At 34.0% G+C, this 21,580-nt stretch overlaps 1 protein-coding gene across 2 annotated transcripts in view; it reads left to right on the top strand.

Moving 5' to 3' along the window:
* Positions 1 to 21,580, top strand: part of PLCB1 (phospholipase C beta 1) — a 680,752-nt gene that overhangs the window by 544,899 nt on the left and 114,273 nt on the right. For both annotated transcript variants that reach the window (XM_074317198.1, XM_074317199.1), the window contains exons 16-22: positions 2,478 to 2,562; positions 4,253 to 4,377; positions 8,117 to 8,271; positions 11,118 to 11,282; positions 13,085 to 13,184; positions 14,013 to 14,117; positions 15,112 to 15,221. In XM_074317198.1, the coding sequence (XP_074173299.1) occupies positions 2,478 to 2,562; positions 4,253 to 4,377; positions 8,117 to 8,271; positions 11,118 to 11,282; positions 13,085 to 13,184; positions 14,013 to 14,117; positions 15,112 to 15,221 (845 nt within the window). The remainder of the gene's footprint in view (positions 1 to 2,477; positions 2,563 to 4,252; positions 4,378 to 8,116; positions 8,272 to 11,117; positions 11,283 to 13,084; positions 13,185 to 14,012; positions 14,118 to 15,111; positions 15,222 to 21,580) is intronic.

Consider the following 21,580-nt stretch of genomic DNA (forward strand, 5'->3'; position numbering starts at 1 on the left):
CATATAACAAGTATATTTTAAATGGAAGGTAATTAGACCAAAAAATGTTACCCTTAAAAAAACTACTCTGTGCTGGTGAAGTCTTTAATATATGCATGGTTTGGTTGACTATCTGGTATATGTATATATATATATATATATATATATATATATATATGCACACACATATATATATCATATATAATAACCATATATAATAACCATAATATATATAATAATATCCATATATATATAATAATAATAACCATATGAAAAACTATTCCATGATCTTTCCCCAAAATACTTAATAGGGCTACAGGCCATACATGGTTGTCTGACAGACATTAGACGAGAGCACAGCTAATTGAGAGAGTTTTACATTTGTCTTTTGTTTGCAACAACCCAGTGGACTGCATCCATTATATAAGTGACAGTGTTGAAATAAACTATCTACCCATCCCCCCGAGAAAGGAAACAGCCAGAGACTGGTCAGCCCTGATAACTTGAAATAGAACCAAATCAACCAATTCACCCACATTCCATTTGTTCAGCCAGTTTTACACATTTAGGAGAATATACCATTAGCTTTGTATCACTTTGTGTTTTTGCTTTATCAAACTACATATCCATACTAAATGTAAAAAAAAAAAAAAAATCATCTTTCCTCCCCCTAGAGAAAAGAGCCCTTTTATGACGTTGTCCTTTATAGTTGCATGAAATGTAAGATGCTATCAGGTTAGGAGAACCCTTGAGACTTTTTAGCTGCTTATAAGCCTGTGCTCTTAAACACTAAATTTTTGCTTAAACACAGCAGCCTTTTATAAAGGATAGTTTTACAGATACATCAAAATCTAAGTTTCTACATAACATACATGTATAATTGTATAATTTTACCCATAGTATTAACTTAGTGACATATGGTATCTAGATCTCTACAATAAAGAATTTAATTCCCAGCGCAGTTTATAAATAAAGATTTCCACATTTGCTTTGATGTTCACAATTATTGATGCTGCTTAGCACAAGTTGTTCAATGTGAAATGTCCTAAAGTATTATGTTTATATTACTGTAACTTTCAGTGGCTGTAAAACAAGTTTTCTTAATCAAAAACTAGACAAGTAGCCACACTGAGAAGGAGCTGATGCATTTAAGTCCTTCAGAACCTGAAAACAAGTGTATGAGCCAAAGATTTACAAACAAGTACTTTTCTCCTTGTGTTTTATATTATCACGTTTAAGAAACAATACTGCCCATATTTTACAAAGCACCTATTCAATTGACTTAATTTTAATCAGCAGTCATGATTAAAATAATTAGTCATACAGAAGTAAATTTTTGATGGATGGAAATAAGAGAAGTGAGAGTTTACCTTACAAATGTTTAAACTGGGGACGGTGAGGAGATGGATAAAGGAGTCTGGGAACGATTAGGAAGAAGAATGAGATTTTAATTACGGAAAGTGGGTATCAAAGAGGGAAAAATGCCTCAAAGCGATTTCAGTTTTAAAAACTGAGTGCTATCTAACTTCTCTGGATGACACTTGTCATAATACTGTATCTAGCAGTTTGATTTTTAGTTGAGAAGAGGACAGAGAAGCTATTTGATGCTTAGTCTTTCCAAACTAAGATAATTTTGTCTTGTTTCTCTCACTCTAATTGGAAGGGTGGATTTCACTTTCAAAATGTTGCTCTGTGTTCAAGGGTATTGAGACCTCCAGCACATTCACCTCTCTGACCTTGTTATCTAATCTGAAAATGAGGCCATCCGACTGGGAAATTTCCAAGGATCCTTCTGCTTTAAAAATATCATAATTTGAACATCACATTAATTGTTTGAACCAAAGAGTACGTATAAACTGAAGCCGTGACAATGTGGATAAGAAATTAATATAAGATCCAGTATTATATTATAGTATATTATATTATATGATACTATATTATATCATATCATATTATATTATATAAGACCCGATCTTATAGTAAAATAAGACTGGTCTTATATTAATTTTTGCTCCAAAAGATGCATTAGAGCTGATTGTCCGGCTAGGTCTTATTTTCAGGGAAACACGGTGAAAGAGACAGTCTGTCAGCCTCTGTGGAAGATACCCACGGTCTCTTTTGTTAATCCTCAGCAATGACTCCAAGAAAACAATCTAAATGGATTTAGAACAAAAGATTTCCTCAGGGACTGTGCTCTTTTGACAAAACAGCCCACATTGCCCCACTACTCATGATTAAAATTAATTTTCCCCACTATTGCCACTATGTCCCTAACTTATATCACCATAAACGTAGCTGACCCACATAGTAAATACTAGAAGAGACAACTAACAAGGCTCAACTTTTGTTTCGAGTAAACAGTTCACTAAAAACAAAATGAAATATGAAAGTTACATTGAAAATTAATCGCAGTAAATTCACTGAACCTTTGGCTATTTCTCATATGTGATAATATATAATGTTGAATTTTATTTCTCTCTTTGTTGTCATTAACTCAGAAAGAAATAGAAGTTTTGAAATGTCTTCCTTCGTGGAAACCAAAGGACTTGAGCAGCTGACGAAGTCTCCAGTGGAATTTGTAGAGTATCCTTGATTTGACGAATGTTGACTGAATTAGCACAGTTAAAGGCATGTGCTGTTTAACTTTTGTTTTAAATAAGCAGGACACATGAAGTGGCTTAAATCTGTCACATGAGTGTAATAAATAGTTTCAGGTTTCATATGCAATGCTGAATGAGGTAGCATGGTATACTGACAAGAAAACTGGCCTTGGAGTAAAGGATTTCAAGATTCTTTTCATACCATCAAGTTCTTTGTCCTTTGGCAATTTGCTTAATCCTTCTGAATTTACTCATCTGTAAAACAGAAATAATGACATCAGCTTTATGGCTCACTGTGTGGGTTACAGACAATATATAGAAAGTGTATATGTGTATACTTTATGTACATGTAAGATGTAATATATGTAAGATGTATATATATGTTATATATGTAAACCTAACTTAGCACCTTGCATCCTTGGACATGTAATAGATGTCCAATCACAAAATAATTGGATGATGATATGAGAATATAAGTATATATTACTAACAATGGTTTTGTTACTACTTCTGACAAAACATTTTTATTATTTTCCATGAACCAAAATAAAATGAAACAGGTCTTTAAATATTAGGTTGGTACAAAAGTAACTGCATTTTAAAAGGTTAAAAATAATTGCGAAAACCGCAGTTACTTTTGCACCAACCTAATATTTTTCATAAAAGTAATACTACATGTCCCAAAGAGCTCAATTTCACTAAGCAAGTCCTAGAATTAAAAAGTCACCCACAACTTATCAGTAGGAGAGAGAACAAATGTAAACTCCATAAACACAGTTACACTATAAAAATCATGATCATTAGTACTGATTAAGTAACTGTCTATGTGATAGTCCTTTCATTATATGTTTTATCTCATTTAATCCTTACAAAAGCCCTATGATGCAAGAATTGTTCATTGTGTTTTGTAGAAATACAAAATATAGAAACTGAGGCACAGAAAAGTGAAATAATTTGCCCTAGATTATACAGCTAGCAAGTTCAAGAGTTAAGGTTTGAACTCTAGTTGGCCTGACACCCCAGCCCAAGCTTGGAACCTTAACTAACCTCTACCTAACTTGGTAATAGGAATAGTCATTTGTGTTCTGAAGACATAGTTGTTGTTCAATAACCAAAATATTCTCAGGATGGAAAACTGATGGTAGGAAACGAAATACGAAACAAGGTCAAAACCTTCTGTGCTATATTTACCCTGTCATCAATCATTAAAGAGTACCACAGTCTTGGCCAATATCATTCCCAGAGAAGGTTGAGAAAATCAGCAGAGAGCATTTCAAAAATAGCCATACAGTTCATATTATCTGTTTCCGCCAAACTCAGTATCATCCTCACATGATTTGACACACTTGAACTTCCTGTGTGTCCTTAGTCATTAAGCCTGTCCTTAATTATCTCCACAAAATCAGGTTGACCTTGACACAACTATTTCTGCTACCTTGTTAGTTTTCACTCACAAGGCTCTGCAGAGTTGATGCTACATTTATTTATATGATAAAAGCACATTTATTCTGTTTGTTCAGCAAGCTTTTCACATATTTCACTCACTAGCCCAATGAGATCATGAATATTTAGTTCATTTCCCCAGTGGAGAAAAAAGAAAGGTGGCCTCTGAGTTAATATTATTTGGCTAATTATTTTTATAATTGTATTCACTACTTAACATGATGGTCCAGATATAACAAAATGCAGCTTAGCAGGATATATCCAAAAGGAACACGTGTGGATTCATCCAACTATATGCCTCAGCTCTTCTGGAATGCAGGTTGTCAGATGGTTGCACTTAATTTCCAAACAGTTGGTAAGTAGCACAGTTCATGCTCATTTCCATCCTGTTACAAAGCCACATTTCCAAGTGTCCAAAAACCATTCCCAAGGAGAAAAAAATTGACAGACTTGATTGAAACAAATAAAAGCAAATTTCAATGAAGGAACTATGAATGCAAAAAAAAAATTGAGAAATTATCTGTTATTGTCGCTTCTCGGCCTTTTGGCTAAGATCAAGATCTGTTATAAACAAGTCTATTTCTACTGGTTTTGCATTATTTTCAAATATATATATTACTTTTTAAAGTAATATGTATGTATTGTACAAAAGTTGGAAAATTCAAAAAAGTGTAAGAAATAATAAAACTGCCAGAAATGCTACCACTCAGATTCAGCACTGTTAACTTTCGGCTTTGTGATTGAAGTTTTGGGAGCTATGTATATAAATGCTTTTCCACTTAATTCCATATAGATATGCTCTACAGAAACATGAATTTAATACCTATATATTAAGCACATTTCTCAATTCACTAAAACCCACTTCCTGTCACTGAACACTAGGGAATTTTTTTCTACTGTAAATAATGCTCTGAGAACAGTCTTGAATATAAATTGTCAAGTCTATCTCCTAAGGTTCTTTTGGAAAAGTTCCTAAAATAGAGTTACTCTGTTAAAAGATATGAAAGTTTTAAGAACCTTTGTGCAAAATGCCAAATTGTCCATCAAAAATGTTGCACTAGATTTCTCCTCCATTAATAATGTATGGTGTGAGGTGTTCCCGCTCATTTGAGATCTTGGTTAAGTATTATCATTAAATAATAATAATACAATTTCAGACAACATAGTTTCTCACTGTTGTTTTAATTTCATTCCTTGATTATTATTGATGTTGAACATTTTAAATATGCAGGTTTTTTATTTTCATATTTCTGCTTTTATGAATATGTTTTGATTTTATATTTCTGCTTTTATGAATTTCCTTTTCAGGACTGTTGCCAATATTCCTATTGATATTTAACAGCACTTTTTATATAAAGGGCACGTTGTCATATTTTGTGAAACAGATGAGATCAGATTGATGTTTGCTATTATGGAGTCTTGGTTTGCTTCTATGATTACAGGCTTCCCACTCAGAACTAGATTTGTATTTACTGCTATTTATCTCCTCTTTCTTTTTCTAATTTGGAATTTTATTGTTTCATCCTTTCAAATTTAATTTTGATATATAATTTCAGTAAGACATCAATCCTTTTTTACTTTGACCTGGAATTACACCTTAATAGCCTTTTATGTTATTGTTAATGGACTTGGGTCCATTTTTTTTATTTATATTCTTCTCCATTAATAAATTTGTCTGTGTTCCTGGAACCAATAACTTACTGTTATTATCGTAATGTCTAATAATACAGTTTAATAGCTGGAAGTGGAAATTCTCCTTCAAGGCTATTAATTTTCAGTTCTTTCCTTGCCATTGCCAGTAGGATTCCTGTTCCAAATGAATTTACTTTAATTACTATTATATTTCCCTCTCCCCCACTGGAAACAAAATAAGATTTTGATTAAAATCACATAAAATTTATATTAGTTTAATTGTCATTATGCTTTCCTCTCCCCCATAGAAAAAATATTTTGATTAAATCACATTAAATTTATAAATTTATCTAAAGAAAACTGACGTCCTTTAATTTTTAAGATTTTGTGTTTTTTTAATCACAGAAAGAATGGTTTTTTTCTCTTCACTTTAAAAATTGTTATATTAAGTTCCTCAGGAAAGTCACTGGTCTTCTTTTCTTACATGAGGTCACATGGCTAATATTATAGTTCAAATTTTCTGTATTCTTATTGATTTCTTTAACTAGCTTATTCTATCAACAGAAGAGTGTTAAAACCTCTCAATATGATTGTGGATTTAACCATTTTTCTTATAATTCTGCCAGTTATTCTGCCGATATATATTCAGGCTATGTATTAGATAAATTCAAATTTAGAATTGTTAAATTTTCCGGGAAAATTGAAACTTTATGATTATGAAGGGTCTTTCTTGATCTTTAAGGATGCTTGTTGATCACTGGTCTTCTTTTAGAGGTCTAGTTTCTTTAGATGAATATTTATTTTTAACATTATATTTTTAACAGATTGTTTTTGAATATTGATATTTGTATATTTATTTTATAAATAAGTGCATTTTGTAAATGATCATCTTCCTAAGCTCTCACAACAGCCTATTTTACTAGTAGAGTCTATTAGGTTTTTCAGGTACACAATCACAATAATTTAATCACATCTACTTTTTCCCTCTCCTTAGGACTTTGGACTAGTCAGTTCTCAGATATTTGGACTGTTCTCAGATATTATTAAATAATAGTATTAAGAGTGGGCACATTTCTTTTCGTCCTGACACTAATAGGAATTTCACCATTGTGATGCCATTGGGTAAATATTGGCTGAGACTTTGAGACAGATGTTCACTCATTAAAGGAGTATACACGTGTCCTAATGACAAACAGTATATTAAGAAATTATGTTAAATGTTATTAAATGTCTCTGACTTCTTTTGGGATGATGATGCTTTTGTGAGAAAATGTGATAAATTATATTAATAGATCTCCTAATATGTAATTATCCTTGTGTTCCTGGGATAAATTCTACTTACTTGTTATATATTATTTTTAAAAACATGTGAGTTGCTAATGTAACTTTTTAGGCTTTTGGAGTTAATTTTTTTCAAATATGACAAGTCCATAATTTTCTTTTTCTTTTTTTTGTACTTTATCCAATTTTAGAATCACTTATTTTTCCTGCTCTAAAAGTAGTTTGCTTTATGGAGCTTTTAAATATGTCTACCATCACCTCTTTGTTGTCCACCTCAATAGAGATGAATTGTGACTCAGATAATCTGAAATAAATGACAGCTTCCCAGATTCCTTATGACTTTAAAATGTTGGGTTTATTTAAACCCTAGTAATTCAGTTAGTGTGGACATTCATTTCATACTGAGTCTTAGGAAAACTCTGACCAGTAATCATTGTGCATTAGTAACAAGTCAGTGTGTAATTAGATTTTGGTGGTAAGTAATCAGAGGAATGCAAATTTTAAAAACAAAACTTTATTTTCTATAAATTACAAATATACAAATACACACACACACACGCACACACACACACATATATCATCCACTGTTAGTGAGGTGTGGGGAAGTCTATCCCCAAAACATGGATTAAAGGTTTAAAGTGGTTTAAGCTTCCTGAAGGGCATTTTAGCAAGACTTATCAAAAAGCTTTTCCAATGTGCACATATTTTGACGCAGAAATTTCACTCCTAATAATATCATTAACGATATCTTCAAAGATTTCACAGCAACCGTATTCATCCAAACATTATATGTAATGTGAAAATTTAGAAGAGACTTATAAATGTGCCCAAAGAGGGGTCTGGATTAATACATTTATTCAAAGGTATCTATTCAAAAGTATCTATTCAAAAGAATTCTTCTGTTAAAATTAAAACAGACAAATATTTAATAAAATGGACATACTGCATGTTCAAAATAGATTTGGAATAGAAAAACAGAATATACACTAAACTGTTGGCAGTGGCTTATCTCTGAATTTAGAGATTATAGCTTTTTTTTTTTTCTGATCTGTGCTGTCTAAGTTTCTACAATGAATAAATATTTCTTTCCAAAAGGGGAACAAAAGTGGACTAGAATACAATCTTACTTTCTTGCTCCAAATATAAACAGTCACAATAAGGTTTCTGTTTCTGCTCTGCAGACCTGGCTATGCAGATAAATATGGGAATGTATGAATACAATGGGAAGAGTGGCTACAGACTAAAGCCAGAGTTTATGAGGAGACCTGACAAACATTTTGATCCATTCACCGAAGGCATCGTAGACGGGATAGTGGCCAACACTTTATCTGTTAAGGTAAGTACAGCTGTATTATAAAATTGTCACCCACGAAAGTCTTAAACATTACCTGTTTTGCGTAAAGAAGTAGTTTAGTCACTAAAAATGTATTTGCTAGCAAAGTCTCCACTTCCTTCATTTTTTTTTCTTTAAGGACTGAATCTGAATTAGAAATTCTCAGAAACCACATGCATGAGAATACGGGACTAAGCCCCACTGTCGAATAGGATAAAAATTTGACCCTAAATCAATACAAGTTAGTGAAATTCACTATAGCCAACCCTTCCTTTTGGTGTAAATACCCCACAGTGAAATTTACAATGAAAATTAGTGACTCATATTGGAGAAATCTAGTCTTTTTTCCCCATTAGTTCTAGGAAAATATCCACACTGAGCAAAATTAGAGAAAAAAGTATTCTCTCGATTAATTTTTGAGAGAATATTGAAGAAAAGCTTTCAAATTACCATAACATTTGAAAATCTATGAAAGTATTTAGGGATTTCAAACACATAGGAATGATATTAAATAAAACAATCACTTTATTAAAAATTCATCTGACCCTAAAAATTTAATTCCAAATGATCTCTGCAGTCTGAAATTGATGTTACAGCAGATATAATTTTTTTAGCTGTGAGAAAATATTTTTAATACTATGAATGGGAAATCATTTTTATAAAGAGCTTTTTACATGAATTCAATAAATCTTTGGTTGTAGCTAAATTTCATTTACTGTTGTAAAGTTTTCTGTTTAACTGGATAACTGAGAGCTAAGCAACACTTTTATTGGACGTAAGTGCAATTTTTTGATAACCCTAAACCAAAGGCATGTGAAAAACTGTACTTTCAAATGCTCTGTAACAGTTTGACAAAATTATATCTATACTAGGCTTGTTGCGCCCTTTTTTACTTTAAAATTTATGTCAGTTTATACCAAGGATTAAAAATAAAATATCAGTGAAGTGTTTCACAATTATATCTTTTGAAATTACTTCACAGCATATATCTGAAGAGTGGAGCTGGCAGAATTAGAGCTTCAAGATAATATTTATTTTAGGAAATTGTTTTCAACAAAGGATGTTTAATTGCTGTCATTTGATTAAGATAAACTCTTAAGCATCACACACTGATAAAGCGTTATTTTTAGAACCCTTGTCAATGTTGTTATAGTTGGGTAAAACTAATATTTTGTCTTTGCTGATTCATCTTGTTTTGTACATGTTGGCTTGCTTATTTATATTTTTCTTGAAAATTCTACTGTGGCAGCATAAGCAATTATAAAACAATTATATAGAAACAGGAAAATAAATTGAGGGGAAACAGTTGAGTCCCAGAAAAATGTGAACTGCTGCCAGAGTCCAGGATGGAAACACTGTTCTAGAGTTGTCAGTATCCACTGAATGGATGGGCCATGATGCATTCGAGTCCTGCCTTTTATAGATCAGCTAGAACCAAGATGTAGCTCATATCCATCCAGTGGTACCTTTGTTTTGATCCTCTGACAGACTTTGTAGTGCCAGAATGGACTTGTGAGCGCAAATGGTGTTCCACCATCCTCTCCTACTGATGAGAACATGAAGGTCTGTGTCATTAAATTTAGTTAAGGACTTCTTTGATCAAACATAAGCACACAAAATCTTTCATGCATCTGAATTCCCAGTGTGACTCACGTAATTTGGAAGTTTCAAACATGTTGTACAATGTCTGTTAAGTTGGTCTCATGTAGAACCTCAAATTAAACAATAGATTGCTGCTAGCAGGTCCCATGCACTCAGGCTAAAGAGAACACTCAGGAGAAATGAGTTGAGCATCTTTTTATATTCTATTGGCCATTTGTCTGCCCTTTTTGGAGAACTGTCTATTCAGGTACTCTGCCCATTTTTTTAAATTGGATTGTTTGTTTTTTGGTGTTGAGTGTTGTAAGTGTTCTTCATAAATTTTGGATATTAACCCCTTATCGGATGTATCAGATGTGAGTATCTTCTCCCATTTGGTAAGATGTCTTTTTATTTTGTTGATGGTTTCTTTTACCATGCAAACATTTTTTAATTTGATGTAGTCCCATTTGTTTAGTTTTTTCTTTTGTTTTCTTTGCCCAAGAAGATATATCAGAAAAACTGTTACCAAGAGCAATGTCACCGTTTACCGCCTCAGTTTTCTTCTAACAGTTTTATGGTTTGGGGTCTTATATTTAAGTCTTTAAACCATTTTGAGTTTATTCTTGTATATAGTGTAAGAAGTGGTCTAGTATTATTTCTTTTTCATATATCTGTCCAGTTTTTTCAGCATCATTTATTGAGTAGACTGTATTTACCCCATTGCATATTCTTGCCTCCTTTGTCATAAATTGACTATATAGGTATGAATTTATTTCTGGGCTTTCTATTCTGTTCCATTGATCTATGTGTCTGTTTACATGCCAGTATCATGCTGTTTTGATTATATAGCTTTTGTAGTACAATTTGATATCAGGTAGTGTAATACAACCAACTTTGTTATATGAGATTTTTCTCTTGTAATATTTTTAAATATTCCAAAAATCTTTGTACTCAGTTACCGCTAAAGAATAATTTTTAACATTTAATAGACATCTCTTTAAGAGCAAAAGCATAATCTCATCAAACTTTTGATATTTGTTCATTTATTTCCTTCTGTAAAACTTTGTCTTATTGGCTCCTTCTAACCCAGCATTTTTAATATTCCTCTACTAATTCTTTACCCGAAAGAGAAAGTATATTTGTACTCTTGCTTCTGTTTCATTTCAATTATGGTTCAACATTCACCATCAGCATTTGTGCTTCCCTAAAGCATTTTCTTATATCACTGCTATTCTTTTATTAAAAGTTCCTTTTTTATTATTTCCTAGATTATTTCAGGTCAGTTTCTTTCTGATAAGAAAGTTGGGACTTATGTGGAAGTGGATATGTTTGGTTTACCTGTGGACACAAGGAGGAAAGCATTTAAGACCAAGACATCACAAGGAAATGCTGTAAATCCTGTCTGGGAAGAAGAACCCATTGTGTTCAAAAAGGTTGGTCTCGTGTCCTTGACAAGCGATGTAACTACATGTTCTAGGTGTTTTACACTAAGAAAAAAAAAATGAAAGCAGGATTATTTGTTGCTTAATTGGGGGATTTACACATTTATAAAGCAATAGCATTTTCAAAGCTATTTTGAAAACTAATCAAGATCTCTGTGAATCACTTGTTTGGATTTTCAGTATTGTAAGTCAATTAATTCTAGTACACCTCATTTGGCAGACCAGAATAACATGTAAATCTAACTCATATCCTCTCTCAATACAAGCGATAAATGGTATGTTTTCCTTGTGATTCAAATGCGGTAGAGTGGGAAGTAGGGAATAATATGGTAGCTGAGAGCAAGGAAGTTCCCACTTCCTTAAAAATATATGAATTAAATTCCCTAGCATCTCTAATCACTGGCAGCTGGTCATTCTAGCTTATCTGGGTTCTGGCTGATAGAATTAAAACTGTTTACATTCAACTGGCCCTTCTATCTGCCTTCACCAAAAAGCAAATCTTCTTCACACTTGCTTATCACACAAAGGAAGACAGGAAGTCCAGTGGAAAGTAGAGTAGACTTTCTTACAATAGCCTTTACTTTTATCTGGCTAAAATATCTACAAAGGCAGTCTTCTGCAAAGAGAATGTCTATATTAAAGATCCCTGTGCCCCACCATTTTTAATAGGTTAATTAGATTTAATAATTGTGTCTACTTCATAGTTATAATATAAGTATTCCTTAAGACTGAAAACATATAGAAAATGTCTGGCACATTGAAAATATTCAATAAATATCAGTTTGCTCTTGTTACAAAAATACGTTTTTAAGGATACAATTGGTCTCATGTTCTTGACATGGGATATAACTATGTATTCCACATGTTTTACTTTGAGGGGGGAAAAATGAGCAAATACTTATTGCTTAATTTGGGAATTTACAAATTTATAAAGCAATCTCATTTTGAAAGCTACCCTGAAAGGTATTTTTTTTTTTTTTTTTTTTTTTTTTGCTTCTGCTTTGAAACTATACAAGTAATTTGCTTTCAAATTATAGTCGGAGGGGAGTGGGGATGAGAGAGAAGGTGAGGGGATTAGAAAGCACAACTTGGTAGTCGCAATATTGCCACCGAGATATGAAAGACAGTTTGGGAAATATAATCAAGAATGTTGCAAAGATTTTGTAGGGTGTCAGATGGGCACTTGTGTTATTAGGGAGACCACTTCAGGGATGGTGTAGATGCCTGACCACTGCGTTATACATCTGAAGCTAAAACTGAATAATATTTGATATCAACTATAATTATATATATACATATATATGTATATATATATATATATGGACTATATATATATATGTATATGGAGTATATACAGGATGTGGAGTACAGCATAGGAAATAGAGTCAATGGAATTGTAATAGCTATATATGATGTCAGAGGGGTACTAGATTGGGGGAGAGGGGTTATCACTTTGTGAGGGGTGTAAATATCTAACTATTACATTGTTTTGTACACCTGAAACTAATAAAAAAATATAGAAAATACTGTTTTAAAACAGGCAAATGGTCTATGTTCTGAACAAATTCCTCATTAGGACAAGGTGATAAAACATAGATGAAGCTATATCTCTGATAACCCTTCTCCTTTTGAGAACCTAAATTATAGAGCAACAATTTAACTGTTTATCAATTAGATAAGTAGAAGCTTCTAGTGGGATTTTAAAAAGCAGGGCCTGTTTGAATAATACCTTTCTAATTCTTTTTTGCTGTTGTTCCTTCTTGTAACCACGTGTGTCCTTATTGTCCTTATAGGTGGTTCTTCCTTCTCTAGCCTGTCTGAGGATAGCAGCTTATGAAGAAGGAGGTAAATGTATTGGTCACCGGATCTTGCCAGTACAAGCAATTCGGCCAGGTATGGATAGTGTGGTGAGAAATATTTTGTCAAAGTTATAAAGAAAATCATCGCTGTCTTACATGATTATTGAAGAATGATTCAGAAAGCTATTTGCTGCTTTGGTGTCTTGTTATATAACAAGGGCTATACGACTACCAAAATTTGGCAGTGTCATGTTTTTTTGACATGCTATGGTGTATTATCAGTCAACTCTTACCATGATCATTGTGTATAACAAAGTATCTGAAAACTCAGTGGCTTGTGACAAGTGGTAATCTTGATGCTCACAAGTCTGTGGCTTGGCAGGGCTAAGCTGTGTAGCTCTGCGTCAGGCTGTGGGCTGGGTTACAACTGTCCCACACGTGTTCATTCAGGGGCCCAGGCTGAAGGGGCAATGGCGCCACAATGTGGACTTCTCCCGGCAGCTCACTGGAATGCATGAGGGCAAGCCTGACGCTGCAAGTGCATTTTAAGCCTCTGCTTGCACCACATCCCTAACATCCCATTGTCCAAAGCAGAGCATATCGCTAAACCCCAAGTCAAGAAATCAGGTACAAGGGACGAATTTGGACCAATAAGTCAATCTATGATGTACTGTTTTAAATTCTCGTTTGTGGAGAAAAGCATGGTTAGAAAGAAAAAAAAATCAGAATCAACATTATTTTCCCATCAGGTGAGAAAAACAATACCTTATCACTCAAAACCAATGATTAAGCTGAGGAAGAAGTGACCTGTTTGTCATCCAAAGTCACCTGAAATAAACACTTCTATCACATAGATGTTCCTGTGTTATAACTAACAATGTGAAGAAAATCTGTGACACAACATATTATTGTCATCCTCTAGGCTACCATTACGTCTCTCTGAGGAATGAGAGGAACCAGCCTCTGATGCTGCCAGCTGTCTTTGTCTACATAGAGGTGAAAGACTATGTTCCAGATACATATGCAGGTAAACAACCTAACCCAAAGGCTTATTTTCGTCTGGGAGTCATCCATATTTTTGTGGAAACAAAGGCAGGAGTTCCTGGCTTCAGAATCACTTCTATTTTGTATATGTGTTTAGAAGCTAAATTGCCCAAGCCTTTATGAATAAGTTTTAACTTAATTTAGTTCAAGTCCCAATAAAGTATTGAGTATATTTATGTACTGGTAGTATTATTTTCACAGGCGCAACACTTTCTAACCCCATTCTCTGTTACCACAGCAGTCTGTCTAGGTCTGTGCAGTTAATTTGCCTTGAACCCAGTTTAGAAACCAGATTCTTTTCATGTGTGGAATCCTAAGTTTAGAGGAATTAACTTATGATGATGCCAACCAGGAATCATAAATTTAAATACTGACAGTGCTAAGTGGTCCGAGTGTAGGATACCAGGGAGTGGTGGAGATCGTGGCAAACTCGGAGCATATGTCCCATCCAAAAACGACAGCCATCACTCACTCCAGCCAGACAGTATCGTGTGCTAATGAGGGCTGTACTGCCAAATTCTAGGTTGTTTTTAACAGTCTGGAAAGCATACTTTTTATGTGAAATGTCTCCATTTATGAAACACCATTTGGGCCAAATAGGACAAGTGTGTGGGTCATTGCTGGAATGGATGGAACCCTTAAAAAAGAAACTAAAGACCTGAAGTATTGAGACATCCTGATTTGGAGCTGTCAAGTTTGGCTCTCATAGCTAACCTCCTTCGAGTTCTCTTTTCCTGAGGTTTCAGCAAAGTATCCTGACTCTTGTCTATTTCCAAAATGTTAGATGGATAAATGGATAGTTATATTGGTAGATGGAAGAATGGAAGATGTATGATGAATTAATGCATGGAGGTGGATGATGGATGGGTGGATAGATAGAAGGATGGATGGATGGATGGATGGATGGATGGATGGATGGATGGATGATAATCAATAGCTCCAGGATCTTTGATCTAAAATGACTCTTCCCTCTTTAGATGTGATTGAAGCTTTGTCGAATCCAATTCGATACGTGAATCTGATGGAGCAGAGAGCTAAGCAACTGGCTGCTTTGACACTGGAAGATGAAGAAGAAGTAAAGAAAGAGGTGAGAGGGTGTTTTGATCCTATGCATGGCATTAAGCACGGTTTCTACACCTAGTGATGACTTTGTCTATCAACATCACACCTCAGGAGAAAATAGCACATTAGAAAAACATGTTGATGGAGTTCAGCACCATCTCACAAAACATCTAGATGATTGACTGAAATTTTCATATTTCATTCTCTTCTGGCATTCTGTGCCACCACATGTCTAATTCTGTGTCCGCATTTAACAGCACACATCTTGCTATTTCCGGTGGGAGTTTCTAGATGATGCCATATTGATTAAAGGTGATTAAGGCACTTAGAAGAGAAGATTATCAAGTCATTTAGTATTATCTTTAATTTAAAGTGCAGGATTTTCAAAGGCTTTTGTGAGTTCTTACAATACATAAAGTACTTAAAACAATATCTCATGGGTACTGTGGGCAATAAAGTGTTTACTATTATTATTACATTGAATATTTATGTATCTAAATATATATTCCCAGAATAGTTAGTATATTATTCCAAATTACATGTCACAATACAAAGAACAATTAAGGAAAGGTCTAGAAATACTAGAAGTGAAGTTTAATAACATAAAGTTTCTATGTAGACTGGTGATCCTTTGGCTTTTAAAAAGTGAAATATAATTTAATAACTATTGGAGATGACACTAATATTAAAAATAGTGATAGAAATTAGCTATTTTCATATTTCACTTAAATACTCAGAGGATAAAATCATGGAAAGAAGAGAAATATGGATAACTATCAGTATGGGGAGGGATCTTGAAAATTATTTGGATAACTATAACTAATAATAAGTCCATTTAAGTTGATATTATTTATTAAATAGCCTTTTTCTTATTCTAAAAGTGACCTAGGTTTATCATAGAACATTTTAAAACTGAAAATGAGAAAAGAAAGCCCCAAAAATATAACCTGTAATTTGAACACCCAAGCCACCCAGAGATAGCACTATATGAGTAAATATGGGGTGCATATATAGCTAGTCTTTTTATATACAATTATTGCTTTTTCATAAAATGAGATAGTATTCACCATCTATGTTTTAACTTTTATTTTCACTTAATGTCAATATTTTCCATGTTAATAATATTCTTCTATGATATGACTTTTGATGACTTTATGGTCTTCTGTCATGTAGCTATATCATAATTTATATTTCCAATCCCCTATTATTGGATATTTGAGATGCTTCACATTTTAAACAAATCTTTAGTGAACATCATGTAAATACATCTTTGAGCACATCTATGATTATTTCTTCAGTTTTTATGTAGAACTTATTTTTTTTTTAATCTAAGATGAGTTAGTTGAACGTGAGAGAAAATAAAATAAAGTGAAAGGAAAGGAAAATATTTAACATAAGAGTAGAATTTTCCAGGCTCTTATTACACTGCAGGCATCATATCCCATAGGACCAATAGATACATCATCCTCTAAGATGAAGTTTCAAGTGAAACTGGGAAGTTCCATAAATAATGCTTTTTGTGGTATGCAGTAAATTGGGTGGTAGGGAACTTTTACACTGCCAGAAAATTATGCCTAATGGTGGGCATGTATATACTTCCAAAGTTCTTTGTGCCTCTAACATCTATGCTTAGCATCTGCAGAGGATAAAAAGAAACAATAAAATAAACATTTTGGCCCCCTGATTGAATTTTGAGGGATTAATCTAAGCAAGCCATGTTTGTACAGGGCCCACAGAAGGACATGTCTTTACATGCTCCAAGTAGATACTGTTGGCGTCTTGGCCAAATGTCCATTGCAGGGTTGCTGCAGGGGTGGGCTGCCAACACCTCACAGCTCCAGACTTCTCCAGAGGACTCTCCAGGGTGATAGGAGACACCGTTCCTGGAGATGCCTGGAAGGGGGTGACCCATGCCCAGCAACTGAAATATCCAGAGTAACAGCCCAGGTCCCTTGGCTCTGGGTGGGCAACTTCTGTACTGCAATTCATGCTCCCAAGCCCCTCAAGGGGTCAGGCTGAGGCTAGCCACCAGCTGAGAGCACATTTTGGCTTACCTTCTTTCCCTGTCTGACCCTGCCTTCCTCACTTCCCTACAATTTTCTCCTGAGAGCATTCTCTCAATAAATCTCATATGCAATAATCCCCATGTCCAATTCTATTTATAGGGAACCCAATATGCAAAATAGCTGTGGTTTTGCAATTAAATTCAAGAACGAGTGCTGTTTCTGAATTTTTTGTTTAGGAGCTAGAATTTAAATGTTTGACAATAGTCACATCTTTAGAGATAATAGTGTTTCTTCAGAGATAATAGTGCTTTTTTCCTTCCAATAGACTTTGAAAAGATTAAGACCAGGTAATTCAATGAGTTTCTCATTTTGCACATATAGACACCAATGTAAAATTAGGGGCTCTTAGAAATCCACCAGAAGCTCGGAAACTCTTTTCTCTTCTACCTGCTTTAGCTTAGTAACATATTTAATAAAATATAATTCCAGGTAAAGATAATTTATGTATCTATAAATAAATTACTATTAATAGCATTTTTCTTTAATTAGAAAACAGGAATCTCTTTAATCAACTGGCTGTATTTTTATTTTCTAAGAAATAGAACTTCAAATGGAAACATTCTCAAGTAAAACTATATGTATTGTCATTATTTAGAAGTAGTACTTTGTATATCATCAATTTCTACCTATTCGTTAGCCAGGTTCCCCAAGGTAAGCACTCACTTGAAGAGAACTTTTCAAGACACCAGCAATTTCAGCTTATATAGCGCAACAATTGAGGAAAAGTCTCTTAATGAAACATTGTGCTGATGGTGCCTCAGAGAGACCGTTTCTCTGAGGCACCACAGTAAGGAATGAGAGAGACTTAGGACCTTTGAGACAGCAGGGATCCCTTCACATTGCTGTCCTTTCAAAGCCTTATCTTTGCACCAGACATCACATATTCCAAACCTTTTGGGGGAGAATGCAACACTGATGGAAATTTAAAATACAGAAGTAGAATTTTAGGTCAACTTTATTTTTGTTTCTCCTCTAAAAATGGTGACCAGAAAGGATTTTCAAAAAATGGATAATGTTGGTTTAATTTAGAGAAAATGTGGACATTTTTCAGTTTGAGAAATAATTGAAAGACACGGAATCATATAGATTCCATATGATCTAACAGAGAAAATACATTTTTTTTTCCTTTGAAATATCTTAAACCCTTAACTGACCTCATTTTTGAAACTCAGGAAAAAACTCATTTGTCCTTACCATGTAATACTAGGAATGAAAAGTCATTTCACACCTTGAACACCAGCATGCCCTTTATCTTGTCTTGCAGTGATGTAAGTTTATTTGAATGAGGCCACTGAAAATAAGGAGCTATGGTTTTCTCAGATGAAAATTCTATCTAGGACATGACAGGCACTAGAGACATTATTTTAGCAACAAAGACTTTTTTAGTAAAATCCTTTTAACTTGGTAGGTAAAAAGGTCATTCCTATTTGAAAATTAAAGACTTCATTGGACTGCAAAATATTCCCAGCTTTGTAATAGTCTAATAAGTTATCTTCATAGAGTAATTTGCAAACCAAATAAGGAGGAAAGGTGAAAATTCCCCCATGCTTTGAAAAATAGACATTTACTTCAGATCATATATATAGGAAGTTAAAGCATAATAGAGATTTGAGTTGCTGGATCTATTGTATCTCCCTTAAAGTTGTCATTCAAGGTGGTGGGTTAGTAAAGTTGTGGAAAGTTGTGTAATCTGAGTAATAGCAAAGGCTTTATAATATGTATAGCTATTTGTCTAAATCAAAGGTCATACAAAATCTTAAAACAATAAACAAAATAAACAACAAACAAAAAACCCCTTAGTAATATTGCAGGTACTGTTAAAATTTTTCATGTATGTCATTCTAGCTGTCTTCTGATTATGTGTGTGTGTGTGTGTGTGTGTGTGTGTGTATGTATATTTTTTAATCAAAATTTCTTAGTGTTTAAAAAATGTTTCACAGCCCTAATACTTTAATGGGTTATAGAGATGCCTAATGAGACATCAGTAATACTTTTTACTTTCTATTTTCAAAATATGCCCGTAAAGAGAAAAAAGCTACTATCCAATTTATTGGTTACAAAATTATTTGATAACGTTCATTTCCAAATGCGGTACTTGAACATGACTTGTTTTGGCACATCAAGGAACGGAGAGAAAAAAGAATAAATACAAGTAACAAATATTTACTGAGTACTATGTACCTGGCTCTGTTCTTAGCCCTTTAATATATGAACACACATATTAAAATATCCATGTCTTAGTTATTATTATTATTCTCAGTTAACAGACGAGGAAAGTGAGACACTGAGAGGTTGAATCCTTGACCAGTGCCACACAGCTAGTAAGGAGCAGAGTGGGGATTGAAATCCAAACAGTATGACTCCAGAACTCATAATCTCCACGCGTCTCAAAGTTAATGTGCAGCCCGGGGCATCGTGACACAATGATGATCCTTATTCAGTGAGCCTGGGTAGGCCTGAGGCTCAGCAACTCTCACAAGCCCCAGGTGATGGGGTAATGCTGTTCCGTGAGCACACAGGGAGTAGCAAGGGTCTACACCACATCACATTCCACTACGTAACATCAGTAACAAAACTAATTTTCCAGATTTGTAACCTTTAACAAACTTCATTCACCTTCCTCTTCTCCACAATGGGTTGGCGGGATGATTGAGCACAGAATATAAGACAAAGGTTTATATTCTAATTTATAGAAAGAATAGTTTCTCACAGTCCCTGAACTTTAAAGCATCCAGTAAAGTAAGAAGAGAAAGTTTTCCTTAAGTAGTAACATCCTTTGAACTGAACTTTTTCTTGAATCAAATGTCAAGATTTCCTCCCTTTGAATCACTGGATAGTATCAGAACTTGTTCTTAAATAAGTTAGGTTTATATATGTGGGCTTATTTGATGAGTTTGTGCACTGGCTGTTGGCCAAAATACATATCGCCCAACTCAAAAGTTCCAAGTTGCAAAGGCTGCATTCATTCTCTAAGCATGCGGGAAAGTTACGGTCTAAGACAGACTTCATGTATACCTCAGTGATATTTCAAGTTTGCTTCCAGACTACTGTAGAGCGAGTATCACAATAAAGCAGGTTGTAATCTTTTTGCTGGTGGACAGGCTTGCCTTCAGTTTGTAAAAAAAAAAAAAAAAATCTCAACACCTATGAAGCACAATAAAGCGAGGTATGCCTCTACCTGAGGCTCCAAACCTTACTCATCCCTCAAGGCCAAAATTTCTGCTCTCAGGAGCTCCCTCAGTCATCTACCTGTGCATTACATGAAGGCAGGTGTGTGAGTGATCTTCACATCACTTTGATGTTGAAGAGAAAAACTTATTTGGTAATACTAAAATTTTATTTGTTCCAGATGGCCTACTTTTTAAGTTGTCAGACTCATAGTTCTTATAAGTGAGCTGAAATTTATCTAAAATAGTTTGTTTCCTAATTCAGTGTATGGCACTGTGGACACCTTCAATGGGATTTGATTATTTGAAAAGAAATAAAAGTCCTATGGTCTGGTGTGAGTTTCACCAGTAAAATAACCCAACAGCCAAAATCCAAGGTGGTCGTCTCATAAGGTCACAGCACTTAAGTCAATAAGGCTATGGGTGTCATTTAATTTTTCCAAGACAAGAAGCTTGATACTTCATCCATGGTTTAAGAACCTGGTGATAAAAATCAAAGATGAGGTTTACCGGTCATTTTGGATTCTCCTTAAATGAAAATCTTCTTCCTTAAATAATAGTTTAGAAAAATGCTAATTTATAGAAAGAATAGTTTCTCACAGTCCCTGAACTTTAAAGCATCCAATAAAGTAAGAAGAGAATGTTTGCCTTTTAGGAGTTGGCCTTTAGATGACAACACTGCCCCTTTCATTTCTACATGGCCTTGGAGTTTGCAAGGCACTTTCACTGGCTGCCCTGGATAAAAGTGGACCCCGAACAGGACAAACATATAGTTCCCATTTTTAGAAGAGGGAATGGTTCCTTACAATGGTAGAGTGACTTGCCTAATATCAATGGCCAATAAATGGAGGAATTGGGGTCTTTTAAATGGGATCTTAAGAGATTATATGTTCACTTGAGTTGAAACTACTCAATGATTGGATCAATTACCCTGCTTTTACAAACCTCCTCCATAACAATTTTTTTGTATATTTCAATGGATTCTAATTAGTGGCTTCAGGTTCATCTATCTAAAACAGTAATGGATCTAGAAACTTGAATGTTGTCATCCATGCCGTACCGGATACTATAGGAATTATAAATATGACTCGTAATGACAAAGTTTTTCACTCAACTTTATATCAGGGCTTCCCAAATTTTGATGTGCATGT

This window comes from Rhinolophus sinicus, linkage group LG13 (genome assembly GCF_036562045.2).
Source record: "Rhinolophus sinicus isolate RSC01 linkage group LG13, ASM3656204v1, whole genome shotgun sequence".
Lineage (NCBI taxonomy): Eukaryota > Metazoa > Chordata > Mammalia > Chiroptera > Rhinolophidae > Rhinolophus > Rhinolophus sinicus.